This window comes from Bombus vosnesenskii, unplaced genomic scaffold, assembly GCF_011952255.1.
Source record: "Bombus vosnesenskii isolate JDL3184/JDL3185 unplaced genomic scaffold, Bvos_JDL3184-5_v1.1 scf7180000013272, whole genome shotgun sequence".
Lineage (NCBI taxonomy): Eukaryota > Metazoa > Arthropoda > Insecta > Hymenoptera > Apidae > Bombus > Bombus vosnesenskii.
Window position 1 is genome coordinate 1,091,830 of NW_022882930.1, and position 22,593 is coordinate 1,114,422.

Genomic DNA, 22,593 nt, shown 5'->3' on the forward strand with positions numbered 1-22,593 from the left:
TTAGATATACATAATTAACGACAATTTATTGTAAATTTTATTTATTTGTTTCAAACAGTATTAAATAAAATATCAGCTTAGAAATGAAAGGACAAATATTGTGCTTTGACAAGTGGGAGCAATGTTGGTTACATCTTGAAAAAAATAAATAAATGGAAATTTTTATTGTTCCGCAGAACAGAAATTCAATTTTTTAATTCGGTTTTTATTAATTATTCGTGCTTTTCCGTTCCTTAGTTATTCTAAAACCAACTGATATCTTAAGAAAATTTGTTAACAATTTATTAATCTAAATACTTTTTTGTATTCAGGGTGTTATATATAAAGAATTGCCTTTAAATTATAGAAATTCTAATGTACAATCCAAAGAAATATAATTAAAACAAATTGATTTTATAAAAAGGAAGATGATCTTTAATTTGGTAATAAATGTAAAACTTTTTGAGAGGATTAAAACGTTGCAAGCAAGATTATTGAACAAGAAATATACAATTGGAACAAATCCCACTGAAGGTAATAAAATATAAATAAATTTTATTGTAAAATAACGTTGAAAATATTATCGAAATATGTTGCCAAGAAATCAAAAAATTCCAATTTTTTTCGTTCTGTATGTAGCTTTGTCTCCCATATTATTTTCCAGATATCATATTTATCAGTTTAACAGGTGTTACGATATGGAGACGTATTATTGAATCACAATATGTTCAGCTGTTGAAAATAACGACCGAAACGTGAAATAAAATAAATATATCAAGAAAAATTTTTTTATTTCGTTGCTACTATGCTACTGTATTTTATTAGTTACCATTTTTAATATACAGATTGCGTCGCCACCAAATTATCTTTTTATAGCTAACAATTATTAATTCTTAAATTTTGCATCAAAATAAAAACTGCAGTTAATTACAATCTTTTCTTACGTAAGCGAAAGAAGTCGGATTTTAGAAAATTAACTATATTTTTATTTTTATTTAACAAAATTTAATGGGAAATAAAATGGAAGTCTAATGCTTGGAAATATTCCGTCATTCATACAATTTCTGATGAAATGAAAAAATTGAAGACATATTTTTGCAGAGTTATTGCTTTTATTTATTTCACTGCACTTTACATATGTAACACTTTATTATGTCGTCCTCTCGTGATATTCAAATTTTATTATATTTATATCTATATACTTTGTCACTTTTCTTATTCGAAGAATATGTACTTACATGCATAAATGAAATATAATAAATGTCTGATCATTAAACGATAAACATTAAACACGAAACAATAGGATAAAAACATAAAAGAACACAATTCGTTCCTTTAAAAATTCATCTATATTAACAAAGATAAAAAAGATTAAAATATAATTGTTCAGTTATTTATTACCTAATAACGCCCTGCAAAAATTTCTTACAGCAATAAACACTTCTCTTTATCCTTTTATGAAGCTTTATATGCACAATTTTATATCTGACATAGCGACTATATCGCGTATAGATAATCAATAACAATGTTATGAAAAAAGAAAAATCACAGAGTAATGGAATTTCCTCTTAAGTACTCCATTCTTCTATATAATATAGACATCCGTTTTAGATGAATTCAATAAGGTCAATTGATATCGCTTGATTTGTTTTGGAAGTCTGCTACTTCGACGAGCCGTATGTCAGGGCCGACGTATTCAATGTAACAGTAACAATTGGATGGGAATCGGAATTGCTGATAGGTATACGAGCCACCCTTCTGAAGTCCTAGGAGTTGATTATGAACGTACCTTTGTTTACATACGGTTATGTAACCTCTTGCGAGCCCATTTATCGAGCTACAACGTTTGCCTTCGTTGCTATAAAAAAATAATGATTCTAAGATTGTTTTAATAAAATAAAACATATACATATATAGACTATATATATATATATGGAAAGATGACACAAACATTTAACAAATTTTATAAAATTATGAAAATTTTAATAACAAATCCTGACATACTCTTGTAAGTCTTTATCCTTACAATTAGGAATACGCGAACTTTAGGTTGAGGACCACTGATCTAGGATATTTAACGATAAAATTGACAACGATAATATATTAGTTATTGCTTCTTCCTATGTATATAGGTAGCAGTAATATAAATATAAAAAGCTGCTGGTATTTTATGACGCGAAACAAACAGAGGCGATAGGGATTAATTTCTTTTATATAGACAATGTATGTATTTTACATACACGCATTTCTCTATGTGTACTCCCTGTACCACATCATCAGTGTTAAGGACGTACGACCACTCGTTATTCATATTTTCCGCCGTTTTTGGAAAGATAATTTTCTCCTGAAATTATTTTCAATGATATAGATAGAAATCAAGTACTAAATTATACGTACTTACGATTGACTGACAGAGTTTCGTTCCATATTCTGAGTGCATCGGTAGAGTGGGTTTAAGTGGTTCTACCTAAAAGTAAAATCAACAAAATTTGAAAAATAAAATGCAACATATCTATCATTTACAGATATTATATATAAATATGTCATAGAAAAGTAAAAGAATGAAGTAATCCAGAAATTGATTAATAAAAATAAGAAATTAGAGAAAAAAGATTGGATATCAAGAGAAGAAAATGATAAGTCGCATTTCTTTCATTAGGAAATGAAAATACTTTTATAAAAATGAATACTAACCATATCGAGATTACTATAATTTTTAAGAAGTGAATGTTTGCTAATTATTTTCTTCACCACATCAAAGGGATAATTCGCAACATTCTCGCAGAAAGTTTGTCCTTTACAAGAAGGTATTGTTTCATTTTGCCATTGAGAATCACTGTGGACGTTGTTGAAGACCTTTCAAAAGATACGATTCGTTAAGATCCTAATGTTTCTGATACTTTGAATCAAAAATAGAAAAATATATTTAATTGTGTGTCTTAAAATATTGAGATACTCCTTACAAATTTTCATTCTTTTTAATATTATGAAACCTTTGGTTGATTCGTAATTAATCATTGGGATGTATACCTTGAAATTTATTAAAATTTCTACGTACCAATCTTCGACAAATAATTTCTTGTATACTTATTTTTATATATCAGCTTTCTAATATACTCAACTTCGTTCAAAAAAGCTACCGTTCCTTTCATAATACCAAAAGATATAGAGGAGATGTCCTGGAAAATCCTTTTCAAATACAGCTGACAGATTGTCTTCTTTGTTGTTGGTAGATTGCGTTAATACATATTTTCAACTTTCAACGCGAGGGATTCTAATAAGATACACGAGAAATAAAGAAAACGAACGTAAAATAATTATTATTTTTAATTCAAATGGCATCTAATTTCGCCGAGACTCAGAACTACTCTGTAATCAAAAGCTGACTGTCCCTTTGAGACTTCTGACAAGTCTGTGGACCACGATCAGTCAACTGCAAAGACGGTCGTTGGTTTAAGTTCTACGAGTAGTTTATCGTTTCAGCGTATTGTTTCAAACAACGGCCTTGTAATCAAACTATCCGATAAATGAATTTCGTTTAATCTTCATTTGGGTTAACGCGATTATTCGGCTTCAAGCTTGAAAATGGTTAAATGGTTAACTCAAAGATTACTGTATTATCTTTGCTACAGTCCTTGAATTATGGTATTCTACTATTTTACATTCTACATTCTTGTTTTATCAAGCAAAAAGACTTAGAAATATATGTTATGTATTTTACTTGTATTTTATTTATGTACGAACTATCATTTCGTAGATTTTAAAAAAACATTAACAAAAAATTGGAACAAAAATTTATGCATGTCAATAACGATTCATTTGTATTTTCTTCAAACTTAAGACAGTTGTTTAGTAACTGAGAAACACTTTTTAGTCGAAACTACCATGAATATTATTACTGCAATTAAATCCAAACTATCAGACCTGATAGTATCAGATTTACAACTGATAAAATTCAGAACCTAATATTTTTAGTCTTTGAGAAAAATTGTTTTTTATTAATTATTAATGCTAGAAACACACTTTTTTCGGGTGGTTTTGTAAAGAAGAGACAATGCACTAAAATTTGAGAATGGTTTTATCGAGAACAAATATAATAATTAATTACTTGCAGCGTGAAAGGCTTATCATTCAGAGCCGAATAAATATTATTTCTTAAATTATTGGATTTCTTAAACTCATTGGATGCTTTTGTAAAAAAGATATCAAGAGTCCAATGCTAAGTTAAATAGTAACTTATTAAAATATAATTAAGACTTTTTCATATTACTTACCAGTAACAAACCGATTGCAACATTGAATACAGAAATTATGCTTTGAGATTCCTTCATCGTGTTTCGGTGATCAGTGTTCCACACTACGATAACAGCTTGTTCCTTTTTCCTAAATGATTTCTTTTCTTCCTTTTTCGCTAGAACACGATATTTTAATTTCAATGACTGTTTCACTAACTTCAACTGTGTATGTTTGCAGGTTCATGTTTGCAATTAATTTTGGCTAACTTATTCACGAGAGAGAGTAGTGGATGTTCGAGCGATGATTGTCAACTCCACTAATGTAAGGGGTGTTTTTCTCCGAACGATGACAAGGTTTCGAAAGTTTCTAATTTCCGGCTATTGAGATAAGATTCACGAATACGTATAGCACTCGCACGAGAACGGTCTTGACTCTTGACTCGATCTTGACTTGATCGAGCGTTTAACAAGGCCAAAGGTCCATCAGCATGCTTGTTCGTTTATTCATGCACTTCCGTGCGCGTGAATCGCGGCAGACGCTTAATGAGAAAAGGATGAGCGATACCTGGACGAACGTGAAGCTTCGAATCAATTAGGCAAAGATCGCGGAAATTCTTTTAAATGATCCTCGACCGATACGAGTGGCTAATGATCTTTCGGAAGTAACAGACGTTTATAATACGCTCGGTTACTGAGAACACGATGAACGTGTAAAATGAAAGCATCGCCACTATCGCTGAAAGAAAGCCATTGTAAATGTTAGTGTTTCGACTGAAAAATATTCTTCTGAAAAGTAGTGGAAATAGTACGTCATAAAATTACTCACGAAAATCCTCACGTTTTTTGTTCTTTCGGATGAAACATTCGACTTGCGCACCACTCAACAAGGTGTGTTTTTAGTCTAGTCACTAGACTCTGGCGTAAACAACGTCTGGTGATCGTCAGTGTCAAGAAACTAGTACCTCGAACGACTTCTTAATGACTGATTCCGAGGTTTTATACGATCATATCGTGAAAAAATATTTCTCGTTCCCAATTCGAGCATTCTCTGACATTTTTAATGAAGAACTTTCCAGGTCGATAGCGATATTTCTGTGTCAAACTGTACATATGATAATTAGTCCCATACATACCTAAATTATAGGAAATAAATTTCGATCAATATTTTACTTTGAAAAACAAGTTACGCACAACTACAAAAATTCGTCGTGTATAAGCACTCTGGATAGTTTCGTCATGCCGTTCGTATTTATATGACAATTCCGATTTTTTCCATCAAGCTTTATCGATAAATTTTATTGATCGCGATATCAGCGATATATGGGCGTTTCATTGCCGATGAAATATCGGCAATACTTACTGCTGGCAAATTGAATTTAACGAAATCGTCTTACAAGGCACGCCTAACGAAAGATTGATTGAGTTTCAGCGGATCTAATTATTCGACCGCGAGAAAGCCTCGATAATCCTTCCTGAACTATCGTTTCCTGTCAAAAATGGATAGCGAGGATTGAACGCGGTGTTTGTTTTCTGTTTTACTTCAATAACACGTATTTTTGAAAGGAAGTATTCTATTAATTTGACACTTTTTAATTTTGTAGTTATTTATCACAAAATTGTACAAATAATTTTCAATACGATATTATAATATTACTGTATAGTACACGCTGTAAATGTATTTGAAAATAAAATTTAGATTTTTTAGTGAAACGATGTGTCCGCAAATAAAAGAGATCGCATTTCCAATATCGAACATTGAAATAGAGAAATTGATGGAAATTGAATTCGTATCGTTTCTGAGCTTAAAAACAATTATCCAAAAATAAAAGGTATTCTCCGATTTTACATTCTCGTAAAATTAATACTATTGGGTTGGCAACTAAGTGATTGTGGATTTTGTCATTAGATGGTATTGACAAAATCCGCAATTATTTAGTTGCCAACCCAATATATTCCCCAATTTCCTCATTTGTAGTAACTAGATCTAAATTCAGTAATAGACTTCTTGTATGGCCATGCGAATACTTAATGCGATACCTTTACTATGTAGCATCAAAATGATCTCTGATGAATGTACAATGTACGTAATATCGTAGGAATATTATAGGAGTGTAGGGGTACTATTAAATAGAGATAAATGTGCCATTGACGCTTCTTAATTCTTCTTCGTCGTATTAGAACTTTCTTTAAATAAGTATAAATTCCACGTTTACAATATATCGATAAATTATAAATTCGATTTAATATTAGGGGAATTTCTTTCCAATGCAAAAAGAATAGATTACGTTAGTGTCAGACTTGTTATTTGTACAATGTTATTTCATAAAATCTTTTTTGATTCCACTAAAAAATAAAACGGTCGACGAAACGATCTGGCCAAAGGTAAACTTTTGACGAAGATACTCCATTGTCAGTCCGAGTATTTACGAACCACTGTGAACTTCCGGTTAGAGATCTGCGGCCAGTGCGGTTGCTACCAAAAAATTAATCAAACTGATTGCTTAACGAATTAATAGCGATGGTGCCATTGCAAATTCTGTCATTAATCGATTGAAATTGTTATCTGTTTAAAATGAATTTTCTAATTAAATTTATTAATATACTCTTTTACATATATATACATATATACAAATTTTACAACTTGTTAGCATTACGTGCTACATCTTACTGCTATTTTACTGATTTATGCTTTTTCGTTATTCTTTTTTGGTGCTTCTGATAAATACATATTATGTACAGTGGCACATGAAAGTATCTGAAAACTTATAGAAACTTGCTCTCAACATATTATGTCGATACTCAAATATTTTTGTGAGTCACTGTATGTATTTTATCGAGAATGAAGTATTGTAGTTAAAAAAATGGTAATTCTTCACTTCTTCCCTAACAGCAGATTTTTTTATCGTGAAATTTATGTATCTTTCTTGCTGATTTTTTGCTTCAGGATTTATCTGTACCTGGGATATTGGTCGTTTGCATTTGGAATATACTCTTTCAAGGATGATTCAAAGCTATTTTCTTTATCGTAATCTTTCTCGGGATTTTCGATACTGCCCTCCTCGTTCTCAAGAATAACATAGTAGCAAGTCGTTGCCTCGAGTGGTCGTTCTCCGACGTTTTCCACATCTTGCTCGCCTTCCTTCAATTCCGAAAACTCGCGTTCTGGATACTCTAACATCCAGATTTTAGTACCACCTACGTGATAAGCGGTTAAAGCTTCCGTTGGCCATTCCGGACCAGGTGTCTGTCTCGATTTTTCTTTACCTGAAAATCAGAGTGAATAATGTTTGAATAAGATAAATGTGCACAAACTCGTACTAGCCTTATTATAAATAATAATGGAAATATAACGATATTATTAGTAAGTAAATGTTTTGCGTTTTCTTGGCATGTAAAACGAATATTTGGAGAGGGATATTTAGAAAAATTCTTCTTTTCCTAAATACATATATTTGTTATGTGACTTAATTTGAAAATATTCCGTTTAATTTAATGAAATATATTAAAACTGCTTAGTCTATTACATTTTTGGTCTGCTAAATTATCTCACCTTTACCGTCTTTTTCTTTATCTTTATCTTTGTACTTTCTTTCACTTGGTTTTTCCTTAATACGTTGGCTTTCGGTTACTTCCTCCACTTCGTCTTCCTTACTATACGTTTCCTTCTCCGGAACAGATTCTGTTTTTCTATCTGCATCATTCTTGAACGAATTATCTTTGCTCGATTCAATCTCGGATTTTACAGTCTCCTCCTCGATTTCATCATCTGTACTTTCCGTTGTACCTGGGGAAGTGCTTTCGTCTTGTCTCGGATTTCTTTCGACTTGATCCTCGTAATAACAACTTTCAACACCTGTTTCATCTCTTTTCACAATTATTTCATCGTCTTCCTCATTCTCTTTATCTTCAACATCAATAATTTGCAACATAGATCTAACCTTATATCTGTTACTACTAATTTTCCAATAACTCTTCTCAGTAGTCTTTGACGCTTCGGTGATCATGAAAATATTCGTAAGCCGAAAGCTACGATTTCCATATTTGGAAAATGGCTGCTCAATCTGCGTCTTTATATCTTCATTTTCATTAGTAAATTGATTAATCAGGAATTCAGGACAAACATTCTCTCTCTGAGGAATGTTTCGTTTAAATCGATTCTCCTGCTTCTCCAATTCTGTCTGCGATTCTTCATGACCCTTCGTAAATGCACTTTCAGTCCATTCGTGTTCTTTAAGGTGCAGTCCACTGATCTTTGTTCTCTGCTCTTTATCTGGACTGAACGGTAAGCAAAGTTTTCCTGTCACTAAACCTTCAGCTTGTTCTTCCAAAGGTTTTGACTTTAAAACATTCAAACACATCTTCGTCGTGTCTTTTACTTTCACCCGTTCTTCGTGTTCTTCTTCTTCCTCTTCTTCCTCCTGAGACTGTGTGATGATTTTTCTCACACTAGTCTCTTTTATAAGTTCCGCTACTGTTGTTTCTCGAATTTCAATTGTCGTTTTCTCTGTAGGTGGTACCTGCGAGAAAGATGGCGTCGTACGCATTGGTTCTTCATAATAGGGTTCCGTGGTGAATGAAATTTCTTCCCCCCTCGCTAATTTCTCCTCCATTTCCTTTATTTTCTTCTCGAATTCTTCTTTCTCCTTCTGAAGCTTCTTTTCTCTTTCTAATAATTTCTTCTCTCGTACCTCCAGCCATTTCTCTTTTTCGGAATATTTCTTCTTCAGGTCTTCAACTTCTGCCTCGAGTTCATCTTCTGTCGTCATTGCAGGATGTATTGTCATTTCTGGTTTCATTGGAACAACATCAGTTTGGAGGGCCGTAGCATTAACCGGAGGTGTTGCTTCGGGTAAAACTGGCGTTTCTCCATTGACACGTTCAGTTCCAGTTGTTGAAGAAGACTTGGTTTCATAAGCGGCTTTCATTTCTTTTTGCTTTTGGAAGATTTCGTGCATTCGTCTTGCCTTATTCATTTCCCATTCTTTCTCTTCTGTATCCAGCTTTTTCTCTCTATCTATAATTATTTCCGCAGTTTGTTCTAATTGTTTCAGTTCTTCTATCAACTCTTCTTTCTTTTCCTCTTGGCGTTGTTTCTTTTGTTCTTGATTCGTCGTACGTGTCACCATAGGTGTTGTTGATGCAGGAGAAATAGGTAGCTCGCTAACTTTTTCTTTAGTAATATTCGATACCTTTGTAGAAGTCATGGGTATGAGTGTTGTAACTTTCGCCGGTCTCGTAATATTTTCTTCCAAATAATCGATTGGCAAATATTCCGTAGTGAATTTCAAAGTTGGAGGCAGCGTATACTTCAAAGTAGTGATATTAGACTTTTTAGTTATTTCTATCCCAATGGATTCCTCTGTCGTTGTTTCAATAGCTGGACTTTTCAATGTTGTTTCCTCAGTAAATAATAGAGTTAAAGTAGTAGATACAATTTCAGGAATAGTCACAAAGGGAGTTGTAATATTTAGTTCTTCTTTGATAATTGTAACTTCTATTCGTATAATTTCTTTCGTAGGTGTTTCAATTTTTGGCGTCGTCGTCGTTATATTCTCTTCTACATAGTCGTACCAAGGTGGACTGAATGTCTCTTCTTCCTCCTCCTCCTCCGCCTCTTCATCCTTTTCTTCGTATTCTTCTTTAGGAACTGTTTCCTCATATATTTCATATACTTCTGCTTCGGTCGTAGTAACGATAGGGGACATGATTGATGTTATAGTAAATTCAGTCGTTTTAGCTGTTTCTACAGTCAACTCAGTGGTCAAAATTTCAATTGTTTCATTTACATAAGGGCTAGTCATATTAATTTCCCAATGACCCGTTATCGGCGATAAGGCCTCTGTTACTTTCACAAGTGTGGGTACCTCGGTTGTAACAGGATATATTACTGTAATAGTTGTCTCTGTAGTGACAGGAATTGGAATCGTTTCAGTTGTAGTCAGCATCGGCGTTTCAGTGGTAATGGGCAAGGTTTCCGTGGTGACATTTGTGAATTCGACCGAAGGCGACGCAATTTCAACTTCAACGGCAAATGTTGTTTCAGTTGTCTCTGTAGTAACGGGAATTGGAATTGTTTCAGTGGTAGTGGGCAGGGTCTTCGTGGTTACATTTGTGACTTCGACCGAAGGCAATGTAATTTCAACTTCAACGGCAAATGTTGTTTCAGTTGTCTCTATAGTGACAGGAATTGGAACTGTTTCAGTGGTAGTAGGCAGGGCCTCTGTGGTGACATTTGTGACTTCGACTGTAGGCGATGTAATTTCAACTTCAGCGGCAAATGTTGTTTCAGTTGTCCCTGTAGTGACAGGAATTGGAACTGTTTCAGTGGTAGTAGGCAGGGCCTCCGTGGTGACATTTGTGACTTCGCCTGTAGGCGATGTAATTTCAACTTCAGCGGCAAATGTTGTTTCAGTTGTCCCTGTAGTGACAGGAATTGGAATTGTTTCAGTGGTAGTGGGCAGGGTCTTCGTGGTGACATTTGTGACTTCGACCGAAGGCGATGTAATTTCAACTTCAACGGCAAATGTTGTTTCAGTTGTCTCTGTAGTGACAGGAATTGGAATTGTTTCAGTGGTAGTGGGCAGGGTCTCTGTGGTTACATTTGTGACTTCGACCGAAGGCGATGTAATTTCAACTTCAACGGCAAATGTTGTTTCAGTTGTCTCTATAGTGACAGGAATTGGAACTGTTTCAGTGGTAATAGGCAGGGCCTCTGTGGTGACATTTGTGACTTCGACTGTAGGCGATGTAATTTCAACTTCAGCGGCAAATGTTGTTTCAGTTGTCCCTGTAGTGACAGGAATTGGAATTGTTTCAGTGGTAGTGGGCAGGGTCGCTGTGGTGACATTTGTGACTTCGACCGAAGGCGATGTAATTTCAACTTCAACGGCAAATGTTGTTTCAGTTGTCTCTGTAGTGACAGGAATTGGAATTGTTTCAGTGGTAGTGGGCAGGGTCTCTGTGGTTACATTTGTGACTTCGACTGTAGGCGATGTAATTTCAACTTCAGCGGCAAATGTTGTTTCAGTTGTCCCTGTAGTGACAGGAATTGGAAATGTTCCCGTGGTAGTGGGCAGGGTCGCTGTAGTGACATTTGTGACTTCGACCGAAGGCGATGTAATTTCAACTTCAACGGCAAATGTTGTTTCAGTTGTCTCTGTAGTGACAGGAATTGGAATTGTTTCAGTGGTAGTGGGCAGGGTCGCTGTAGTGACATTTGTGACTTCGACCGAAGGCGATGTAATTTCAACTTCAACGGCAAATGTTGTTTCAGTTGTCTCTGTAGTGACAGGAATTGGAATTGTTTCAGTGGTAGTGGGCAGGGTCTCTGTGGTTACATTTGTGACTTCGACGGAAGGCGATGTAATTTCAACTTCAACGGCAAATGTTGTTTCAGTTGTCTCTGTAGTGACAGGAATTGGAATTGTTTCAGTGGTAGTGGGCAGGGTCACTGTGGTGACATTTGTGACTTCGACCGAAGGCGAGGTAATTTCAACTTCAACGGCAAATGTTGTTTCAGTTGTCTCTGTAGTAACGGTGATTGGAATTGTTTCAGTGGTAGTGGGCAGGGTCTCTGTGGTTACATTTGTGACTTCAACTGTAGGCGTGGAAATTTCAACTTCAGCAGTAAATGTTGTTTCAGTTGTCTCGGTAGTAATAGGTATTCGAGTCGTTTCAGTTGTTGTCACCACAGGTGTTTCAGTGGTAGTGGGCACGGACTCTGTGGTAACATTTGTGACTCGGATTGTAGGCGAGGTAATTTCAACTTCAAGGGCAAATGTCGTCTCTGTTGTCTCTGTAGTGGCAGGGATTGGAATCGCTTCAGTTGTTGTCGGCATCGGTGTTTCCGTGGTAGTGAGCAGGGCTTCTGTGGTGACATTTGTGACTTCAACTGTAGGCGAGGAAATTTCAACTTCAGCAGTAAATGTTGTTTCAGTTGTCTCGGTAGTAATAGGGATTCGAGTCGTTTCAGTTGTTGTCACCACAGTTGTTTCAGTGGTAGTGGGCACGAACTCTGTGGTAACATTTGTGACTTTTATTGTAGGCGACGTGATTTCAACTTCAACAACAAGTGTTGTTTCCGTTGTCTCGGTAGTAATAGAAATTGGAATCGTTTCAGTTGTTGTCACCACAGCTGTTTCAGTGGTAGTGGGCACGGACTCTGTGGTAACATTTGTGACTCGGATTGTAGGCGAGGTAATTTCAACTTCAAGGGCAAATGTCGTCTCTGTTGTCTCTGTAGTGGCAGGAATTGGAATCGCTTCAGTTGTTGTCGACACCGGTGTTTCAGTAGTAGTGGGCAGGGCTTCTGTGGTGACATTTGTGACTTCAACTGTAGGCGAGGAAATTTCAACTCCAGCAGACAATGTTGTTTCAGTTGCCTCGGTAGTAATAGGGATTCGAGTCGTTTCAGTTGTTGTCACCACAGTTGTTTCAGTGGTAGTGGGCACGAACTCTGTGGTAACATTTGTGACTTTTATTGTAGGCGACGTGATTTCAACTTCAACAACAAGTGTTGTTTCCGTTGTCTCGGTAGTAATAGAAATTGGAATCGTTTCAGTTGTTGTCACCACAGTTGTTTCAGTGGTAGTGGGCACGGACTCTGTGGTAACATTTGTGACTCGGATTGTAGGCGAGGTAATTTCAACTTCAAGGGCAAATGTCGTTTCTGTTGTCTCTGTAGTGGCAGGAATTGGAATCGCTTCAGTTGTTGTCGACACCGGTGTTTCAGTGGTAGTGGGCAGGGCTTCTGTGGTGACATTTGTGACTTCAACTGTAGGCGAGGAAATTTCAACTCCAGCAGACAATGTTGTTTCAGTTGTCTCGGTAGTAATAGGGATTCGAGTCGTTTCAGTTGTTGTCACCACAGTTGTTTCAGTGGTAGTGGGCACGGACTCTGTGGTAACATTTGTGACTCGGATTGTAGGCGAGGTAATTTCAACTTCAAGGGCAAATGTCGTTTCTGTTGTCTCTGTAGTGGCAGGAATTGGAATCGCTTCAGTTGTTGTCACCACAGGTGTTTCAGTGGTAGTGGGCACGGCCTCTGTGGTGACATTTGTGACTTTTATTGTAGGCGACGTGATTTCAACTTCAACAACAAGTGTTGTTTCCGTTGTCTCGGTAGTAATAGAAATTGGAGTCGTTTCAGTTGTTGTCACCACAGGTGTTTCAGTGGTAGAGGACACGGCCTTTGTGGTGACATTTGTGACTTCGATTGTAGGCGACGTGATTTCAACTTCAACAACAAGTGTTGTTTCCGTTGTCTCGGTAGTAATGGAAATCGGAGTCGTTTCAGTTGTTGTCACCACAGTTGTTTCAGTGGTAGTGGGCACGGACTCTGTGGTAACATTTGTGACTCGGATTGTAGGCGAGGTAATTTCAACTTCAAGGGCAAATGTCGTTTCTGTTGTCTCTGTAGTGGCAGGAATTGGAATCGCTTCAGTTGTTGTCACCACAGGTGTTTCAGTGGTAGTGGGCACGGCCTCTGTGGTGACATTTGTGACTTTTATTGTAGGCGACGTGATTTCAACTTCAACAACAAGTGTTGTTTCCGTTGTCTCGGTAGTAATAGAAATTGGAGTTGTTTCAGTTGTTGTCACCACAGGTGTTTCAGTGGTAGAGGACACGGCCTTTGTGGTGACATTTGTGACTTCGATTGTAGGCGACGTGATTTCAACTTCAACAACAAGTGTTGTTTCCGTTGTCTCGGTAGTAATGGAAATCGGAGTCGTTTCAGTTGTTGTCACCACAGGTGTTTCTGTAGTAGTGGGCACGAACTCTCTGGTAACATTTGTGACTCGGACTGTAGGCGTAGTAATTTCAACTTGGACAAGAAATGTTGTTTCAGTTGTCTTTGTAGTTACAGTAATTGGAGTCATTTCTGTTATTGTTATCGATGGTGTTTCAGTAGAGATGAATGGTGTTTTCTTAGTAATTTTGGTAACTTCAATCGTAGGAAACGTAAATTGTATCGTAATAGACGGGATGGTTTCCGTTATTAGCTTTGTTACGGTTGGTACAGTTGTTGCTGTTACAGGAATTTCAACTGTGATAGTTTCAGTTGTGATATATTGTGTTTCCGTGGTAATATTTGTTACTTGAGTGGTGGGCAAAGTAATTGTAGTAACAGTTGATGGAGGAACGGTTATTACAGTTGTTACAACGACAGGCGTTGTCTCTACTGTTACAATAGTAGATTTCGTTGTAGTACTTTCCGTAGTAATGTATGGGGTTGTAATATTTGTAATTTTAGTAATTGGTGTTGTAATTTCAACTAAAGCATGGTATGTCGTTTCAGTTTCAGTAGTGGACGATCTTGTAATCATTTTTAGTGTTGTGATAGGTATAGTTGTTGTTTCTATTGATGTCGTGGTTACATAAATTGCGGTGATACTTTCAGTCGCAGTTGGAACTATTTCTGTAGCAATACGCTTAGTTGTAATTGGTAAAATTTCTGTAGCTGTACTCTTCGTAGTAACTAGTAAAAGTACCCTGGTAGTGGTCTCAACCGCAGTAGTAGTATTCTCGGTGATAGAGCTCTCAGTAGTGAGCCGTACACTTTCCGTAGTAATGACTGTACTTTCAGTAGGAGTAAATTTAGTTGTAGGTAATTTCGTAGCTGTAACCTTTAATATCGTGGTAAATTCTGAAGTTATCATAGTTGTTTCAGTTGTACTTGCTCTCGTAAATGCTGTTGTAATTGCTGTAATTGGTGCAGTTGTGATTTTATACCACGACAGAGAAGATGATGTTATAATTAGTAACTTCGTGGTCTCTTCGTACTCGTACCATTCCGGCCTTGCAGTTTCCTTCTCTTCTTCTTTTTCTTCTTCTTCTTTATATTCCTCTTCATATTCTAATTCATGATAAGTTTCGAACATACTAACCAGTTCAGTTACTGGCAATGTCTCTTCAGATGGTGTTGTAAGTACAAATGTCTCCATTGGCGTAGCCTACATAGATAGTTTAAAATCGTTACATAAACTAACTTTAGTAGTTAGAGAACACACACAAAAAGTTTCATTAGAAAAATATAAATACGATTGCCTGTCTAATGCCATCACATCGGATATTGGATGTCTTAGAAATAAAATAAAATTCATTTCCAACTTACTATTTCAGTTGTAGTGAATAATGTTATAACTTCTGATGCGGTCGGCAATGAAGGAAGTGTAAATATTGTGGTAGAAGAAAATACATAAATCTCGGAAGTCTCGGGATAAGGCTCTGTGGTAAATTCTAACAAAGTTTCCGCGGTTAGTGGTATTTCCATAACGGATGAAACACTTTCAGTAGAAAACTCTGCAGTTATTGGTATTTTTCGTTCAGTTATTGTCGTCAATAATATTGGGACCGCTGAAATTAAGATCTCACTAATAAATTCCGCAGTTGCAGAAACTGAAAATTCATTTAGAATTTCATTTAGAAGCACTCCTTTCGAAAGTTGTACAAACATAAAAGATTTAATTACTAACATACCAGTAACTATTACAGTAGTAGATGCTCCGGGAACGAGTGTTGTAGTAACAGCAGTTTCTTCTACAGTTGTTTCCACAGTTGTAGGAGGCGATGTTGTGACTGCAGTCGTGAGGGGAGTGGTAGTTGTCTCTATCCAGGGTGTTGTAGTAACCACAGTTTCCTCTATGGTTGTTTCCACAGTTGTAGGTGGCGACGGTGTGGCTATGGTCGTGACGGAAATGGTAGTTGTTTCAGGCGTGGCTATTGTAGAAACAGTAGTTTCCTCCACAGTTGTTTCCACAGTTGTAGGAGGCGACGGTGTGGCTATTGTCGTGACGGCAGTGGCAATTGTTTCAGGCGTGGCTATTGTAGAAACAGTAGTTTCCTCCACAGTTGATTCCACAGTTGTAGGAGGCGATGTTGTGACTGCAGTCGTGATGGGTATGGTAGTTGTCTCTATCCAGGTTGTTGCAGTAACCACAGTTTCCTCTATGGTTGTTTCCACAGTTGTAGGTGGCGACGGTGTGGCTATGGTCGTGACGGAAATGGTAGTTGTTTCAGGCGTGGCTATTGTAGAAACAGTAGTTTCCTCCACAGTTGATTCCACAGTTGTAGGAGGCGATGTTGTGACTGCAGTCGTGATGGGTGTGGTAGTTGTCTCTATCCAGGGTGTTGTAGTAACCACAGTTTCCTCTATGGTTGTTTCCACAGTTGTAGGAGGCGACGGCGTGGCTATGGTCGTGACGGCAGTGGTAGCTGTCTCAGGCGTGGCTATGGTAGAAACAGTAGTTTCCTCCACAGTTGATTCTTCAGTTGTAGGAGGCGATGTTGTGACTGCTGTTGTGAGAGGTGTGGTAGTTGTCTCTATCCAGGGTGTTGCAGTAACCACAGTTTCCTCTGTGGTTGTTTCCACAGTTGTAGGTGGCGACGGTGTGGCTATGGTCGTGACGGAAATGGTAGTTGTTTCAGGCGTGGCTATTGTAGAAACAGTAGCTTCCTTCACAGTTAATTCCACAGTTGTAGGAGGCGAAAGTGTGACTGCAGTTGTGGGGGGTGTGGTTGTCTCTATCCCGGGTGTTGTAGTAACCACAGTTTCCTCTATGGGTGTTTCCAGAGTTGTAGGAGGCGACGGTGTGGCTATGGTTGTGACGGCAGTGGTAGTTGTTTCAGGCGTGGCTGTTGTAGAAACAGTAGTTTCCTCCACAGGTGATTCTTCAGTTGTAGGAGGCGATGTTGTCACTGCAGTTGTGAGGGGTGAGGTAGTTGTCTCTATCCCGGGTGTTGTAGTAACCACCGTTTCCACTATGGTTGTTTCCACAGTTGTAGGAGGCGACGGTGTGGCTATTGTCGTGACGGCAGTGGTAGTTGTTTCAGGCGTAGCTGTTGTAGAAACTGTACTTTCCTTCACAGTTGTTTCCACAGTTGTAGGAGGCGAAGTTGTGACTGCAGTCGTGGGGGGTGTGGTTGTTGTCTCTATCCCGGGTGTTGTAGTAATCACAGTTTTCTCTATGGTTGTTTCCACAGTTGTAGGAGGCGACGGTGTGGCTATGGTCGTGACGGCAATGGTAGTTGTCTCAGGCGTGGCTATGGTAGAAACAGTAGTTTCCTCCACAGTTGATTCTTCAGTTGTAGGAGGCGATGTTGTGACTGCAGTTGTGAGGGGTGAGGTAGTTATCTCTATCCCGGGTGTTGTAGTAACCACAGTTTCCTCTATGGTTGTTTCCACAGTTGTAGGAGGCGACGGCGTGGCTATGGTCGTGACGGCAATGGTAGCTGTCTCAGGCGTGGCTATGGTAGAAACAGTAGTTTCCTCCACAGTTGATTCTTCAGTTGTAGGAGGCGATGTTGTGACTGCTGTTGTGAGGGGTGTGGTAGTTGTCTCTATCCAGGGTGTTGTAGTAACCACAGTTTCCTCTGTGGTTGTTTCCACAGTTGTAGGTGGCGATGGTGTGGCTATGGTCGTGACGGAAATGGTAGTTGTTTCAGGCGTGGCTGTTGTAGAAACAGTAGCTTCCTTCACAGTTAATTCCACAGTTGTAGGAGGCGAAATTGTGACTGCAGTTGTGGGGGGTGTGGTTGTCGCTATCCCGGGTGTTGTAGTAACCACAGTTTCCTCAATGGTTGTTTCCGCAGTTGTAGGTGGCGACGGTGTTGCTATTGTCGTGAGGGCAGTGGTAGTTGTTTCAGGCGTGGCTGTTGTAGAAACTGTAGCTTCCTTCACAGTTAATTCCACAGTTGTAGGAGGCGAAGTTGTGACTGCAGTCGTGATGGGTGTGGTAGTTGTCTCTATCCAGGGTGTTGTAGTAACCACAGTTTCCTCTATGGTTGTTTCCACTGTTGTAGGAGGCGACTGTGTGGCTATCGTCGTGACGGCTGTGGTAGTTGTTTCAGGCGTTGCTATTGTAGAAACAGTAGTTTCCTTCACAGTTGATTCCACAGTTTTAGGAGGCGAAGTTGTGACTGCAGTCGTGGGCGGCGTGGTTGTTGTCTCTATCCCGGGTGTTGTAGTAACCACAGTTTCCTCTATGGTTGTTTCCAGAGTTGTAGGAGGCGACGGTGTGGCTATGGTTGTGACGGCAGTGGTAGTTGTTTCAGGCGTGGCTGTTGTAGAAACAGTAGTTTCCTCCACAGTTGATTCTTCAGTTGTAGGAGGCGATGTTGTGACTGCAGTTGTGAGGGGTGAGGTAGTTGTCTCTATCCCGGGTGTTGTAGTAACCACCGTTTCCACTATGGTTGTTTCCACAGTTGTAGGAGGCGACGGTGTGGCAATTGTCGTGACGGCAGTGGTAGTTGTTTCAGGCGTAGCTGTTGTAGAAACTGTACTTTCCTTCACAGTTGTTTCCACAGTTGTAGGAGGCGAAGTTGTGACTGCAGTCGTGGGGGGTGTGGTTGTTGTCTCTATCCCGGGTGTTGTAGTAATCACAGTTTCCTCTATGGTTGTTTCCACAGTTGTAGGAGGCGACGGTGTGGCTATGGTCGTGACGGCAATGGTAGTTGTCTCAGGCGTGGCTATGGTAGAAACAGTAGTTTCCTCCACAGTTGATTCTTCAGTTGTAGGAGGCGATGTTGTGACTGCAGTTGTGAGGGGTGAGGTAGTTGTCTCTATCCCGGGTGTTGTAGTAACCACCGTTTCCACTATGGTTGTTTCCACAGTTGTAGGAGGCGACGGTGTGGCTATTGTCGTGACGGCAGTGGTAGTTGTTTCAGGCGTGGCTGTTGTAGAAACTGTAGTTTCCTTCACAGTTGTTTCCAGAGTTGTAGGAGGCGAAGTTGTGACTGCAGTCGTGGGGGGTGTGGTTGTTGTCTCTATCCAGGGTGTTGTAGTAACCACAGTTTCCAGTATGGTTGTTTCCACAGTAGTAGGCGGCGACGGTGTGGCTGTTGTCTTGACAGATGTGCTAGTTGTTTCAGGCGTGGCTATTGCGGAAATAGTAGTTTCCTCCGTAGTTGTAGGTGGTGACGGTGTGGCTGTAGTCGTGGCGGGAGTAGTAGCTGTCTCAATCCAGGGTGTTGTAGTAACGACAGTTGCCTCCATTGTTGTTTCCATAGTTGTAGGAGACGACGGTGTGGCTGTAGTCGCGACCGAAGTGCTAATTGTTTGAGGCCTGGCTATTGTAGTAATAGTAGTTTCCTCCGCAGTTGTAGGTGGTGACGGTGTGGCTGTAGTCGCGACCGAAGTGCTAATTGTTTGAGGCCTGGCTATTGTAGTAATAGTAGTTTCCTCCACCTTTGTAGGAGGTGACGGTTCGGCTGTCGTCGTGATGGGAGTGGTAGCTGTCTCAATCCAGGGTGTTGTAGTAACGACAGTTTTCTCCGTTGTTGTTTTCAGAGTTGTAGAAGGCGACGGCGTGGCTGTTGTCGTGATCGGTGTGCTAGTTTTTTCAGGCGTGACTATTGCGGAAATAGTAGTTTCCTCTACTTTTGTAGGAGGTGACGGTGTGGCTGTTGTCGTGACGGGAGTGGTAGCTCTCTCAATCCAGGTTGTTGTAGTAACGACAGTTTCCTCTATTGTCGTTTTCAGAGTTGTAGGTTGCTTCGGTGTATCTATAGTCGTGAGAGCAGTCGTAGTTGTTTTACGTGTGGCTATTATAGAAACAGTAGTTCCTCCCACTCTTGTTTCCACAGTTGTAGAAGGCGGCGGTGCTGTTATAGTCGTAGCGGTAGTTGTAATTGTTACACTCCTGTGTGTTGTAGTGGCTGGAGTTTTCTCCGTTGTTGTTTCCTCAGTTCTTGTGGAGGTTGTAGTAATGGGTGTGATACTTGTCGTTTCAGGAACCGTTTGTGTGGTCCTTGCAGTCTCTCTCTCGGTTGTTTTCGCAGGTGTTGGTTGCGACTGTGTGGTTGTAATCGTAATGGGAGTTGTAGTTGTTGCAGTGCTGGTTGTTGTAGTAGCAGGTGTTCTTTCGGTAATTGTTTCGGCAGCTTTCAGACTCGACAATGTTGTTGTAACCGCAGCTGGAGTTGTAGTTGTTGCAATGCTGGATGTCGTAGTAGCAGGTATTTCCTGCGTAATTGTTTCTACAGTTGTTGGAGGGAACGTCGTGGTGGTGATGGTAGTGGGGGAGATAGTTGCCGTTTCAGGTGCCGGTTGTATAACCATTGTAATCTCTGTCTCGGTGGTTTCCGCAGTTGTTGGGGGCGACAGTGTGAGTGTAGTTGTTTCAATCCTAGGTTTTGTAATAACTGCAGTTACTTCAATAGTTGTTTCCACAGTCGGTGAAGGGGACATTGTAGTAATGGCTGTAATTGAGGAGATAATTGTTGCCGTAGGAGCCTGCGATGCAGTCGCAGTAGTTTCTGACTCTGTGGTTTCCACACTTGTTGGTAGCGACTGTGTAGTTGTAGTTGTATCGATCATAGTAGTTATTTCGGGCCTGGTTACTGTAGTAGTATCAGCAGATTCTTCCACAATCGTTTCCACAGATGTTAGTGGCAACATTGTAGACATGGTGGTAATAGGAAAGCTAGATGTTGTTTCAGGTACTGGTTTTGTAGTAATAGAAGTGTCTTTTACAGTGGCTTCCACAGTTGTGTAATCCGACATTGTAAACTTCGTGATGATGGGAAATATAGATGTTGATACCGTCGTAGTAATAGTTGTTTCTTCCGCAGTGGTTTTAGTCATTGTTGTTGGCAACGTTATGGCAGTGGTATATAGGGGAATGGTAGTTGTTATGTCGCGTAAGAGTGTCGTTGTAACAATTTGTTCTTTTGTAGTGGTTTCGACTGACGTTGGTAACGACATTTTAACAGTTACGTGCGTGATAGTTGTTGTTTCAAGTGTCGATGTCTTCGCAATTATAGTTTCTTCTGTAGCCTTTTTCGCAATTGTTGGTTGGAAGGTTGTGGTTGTCGTTGGTAATGGTATTGTAATATCAGTAATTTCATGCATAGTAGTTTCCACGGTTGCCGATGGCGGCATTGTCGTTGGAGTAATGATAGACTTGGTAGGAGTTGTTTCAAACACTGGCGACGGCATCGTAGTCATGTTGGTAATGGGGATGTTTCCTATCGTATATGTCGTTGTACGTGTAGTTATTTGTGATTCGGACAAGCTGATTGTTTCTTTCGGCGTTATTGCCATTGTTCCAATATAATCATCATATCCGTGCCACGTAGAAGTCCCTTTAGTACTTTCTTTCTCATACGCACCATGCGTATCTATAATAGACACAGTTGTAGTTCCTATTTGATCTAACCAGCTCAAAGTTGTCTGTAACCTATCTATTTCGCTTTGGTGTTCAGTGTTATAAGTTAACTGAGATTCAATATCCGATTTGGTCGTATGTAGCAGCTGCATAATATCCGAGTACGCATGGATTTCTTTTTCATAAATATCCGTTGTTTTCTCATCTATGTCTTTTCTATTCCTAACATTCCTTTTTCTCCTTTTCTTAACGAAAGCTGTAGTTTTCTTAGGGATCAAATGTAATCTCAATATTTGATATAGATTTAAATTTTGACTTGTGGTGGGTGAGCCGGATGTCGTTTCATTGATAATTCGTTGCGCCTGCGATGCTTCTACCAATCTCGGCAATAAATGCGTTTTATTCCATTGATCTTCTAACTTAAAATATTCGTCGATCGAAGAACTCTGATTCAGTTTTTTCCGCTTGCCACGAAAGAACGAGTTTAACCATCTTCTTGCCCTTTTTGTTCTTTCACGATCATCTCTTACATTCGATTCATGATTGACCGGAATTGATTTCAGATTCCTGACAAGCCGATGGTGTGGCTTTCTATAAGTACTTATAGGTGAAAAATCGGCGCAAAATCGGGGATGAATATAATCTGTGAAAGGATAAGGATAACTGACTTCGTGATCCTTCATAGGAACAGACTTCGATTTGTACCGTGTCTCTTCGATATTTACTAAATCTAAATCGTTCTTAGATGATATCCGAATGAAATTTTTTTCTACTGTACTGCTATTGTTCCGTAAATTAATATTTCTCCGCCATTGTTCGAGGATCGCTGATAAATCGGTACACTCAGCATGATACGAGGTCACTCGTTCGTTATTTACTATAATATCTTCTTGCAATATTTTTACTGTTTCCGTAGCATAAAAATTAACGTTCTATAATCAACATTCTATAATTAATATTCTTAGTGACAGTAGCGATTCGATCGTGACAGTAATCTTTAACAGCGGTTGCCAATTGGTTATGATCGTGACGTATTAAGTATTCTCGAAATTACCAAATAAAAAATTATAACGTTTTATTTTGTTAAATATTAATGGCAACGCTTTTGAATTGTTCGACGAAACTTTTTGCATGTACTTACAGTATTATCTTCCATTATAATAGCTCTATTGTTACTGTTACTGTAAACCGGATGGTTATCAATATTTCCAGTGATGTTGACAGTTGCACGTACTTTCTCTGCTGCTATTGTCATGTACATCGCAATCAACTTA

General features: G+C 38.8%; 3 protein-coding genes across 5 annotated transcripts; all 3 read right to left on the reverse strand.

The window, feature by feature from the left end:
* Positions 1–1,573: 1,573 nt before the first annotated feature.
* On the reverse strand, positions 1,574–5,295 carry LOC117231415 (protein spaetzle-like). Of its 3 annotated transcripts, none has more exons than XM_033489847.1 (7): positions 5,053–5,295; positions 4,780–4,950; positions 4,254–4,390; positions 2,674–2,835; positions 2,381–2,446; positions 2,220–2,323; positions 1,574–1,837 (listed from the first exon to the last, which is right to left on the reverse strand). In XM_033489847.1, exons 3-7 carry the CDS (start codon positions 4,308–4,310, stop codon positions 1,606–1,608), a joined length of 621 nt encoding a protein of 206 aa, XP_033345738.1. In that variant the 5' UTR covers positions 4,311–4,390; positions 4,780–4,950; positions 5,053–5,295; the 3' UTR covers positions 1,574–1,605. The 3 variants fall into 3 exon arrangements, with proteins under 3 accessions (XP_033345738.1, XP_033345736.1, XP_033345737.1); XM_033489845.1 differs by having other exon boundaries at positions 5,041–5,295; XM_033489846.1 differs by having other exon boundaries at positions 4,254–4,950; positions 5,041–5,295.
* Positions 5,296–7,044: 1,749 nt separating this feature from the next.
* LOC117231368 (mucin-2-like) lies at positions 7,045–15,157 on the reverse strand. The gene is made up of 2 exons (XM_033489756.1): positions 7,765–15,157; positions 7,045–7,478 (listed from the first exon to the last, which is right to left on the reverse strand). The coding sequence occupies exons 1-2, from the start codon at positions 15,155–15,157 to the stop codon at positions 7,162–7,164; spliced, it is 7,710 nt and encodes a 2,569-aa protein (XP_033345647.1). The 3' UTR covers positions 7,045–7,161.
* A 155-nt stretch (positions 15,158–15,312) lies between these two features.
* Positions 15,313–22,580, reverse strand: LOC117231369 (mucin-2-like). The gene is made up of 3 exons (XM_033489757.1): positions 22,461–22,580; positions 15,693–22,251; positions 15,313–15,611 (listed from the first exon to the last, which is right to left on the reverse strand). The coding sequence occupies exons 1-3, from the start codon at positions 22,578–22,580 to the stop codon at positions 15,313–15,315; spliced, it is 6,978 nt and encodes a 2,325-aa protein (XP_033345648.1).
* Positions 22,581–22,593: the final 13 nt, after the last annotated feature.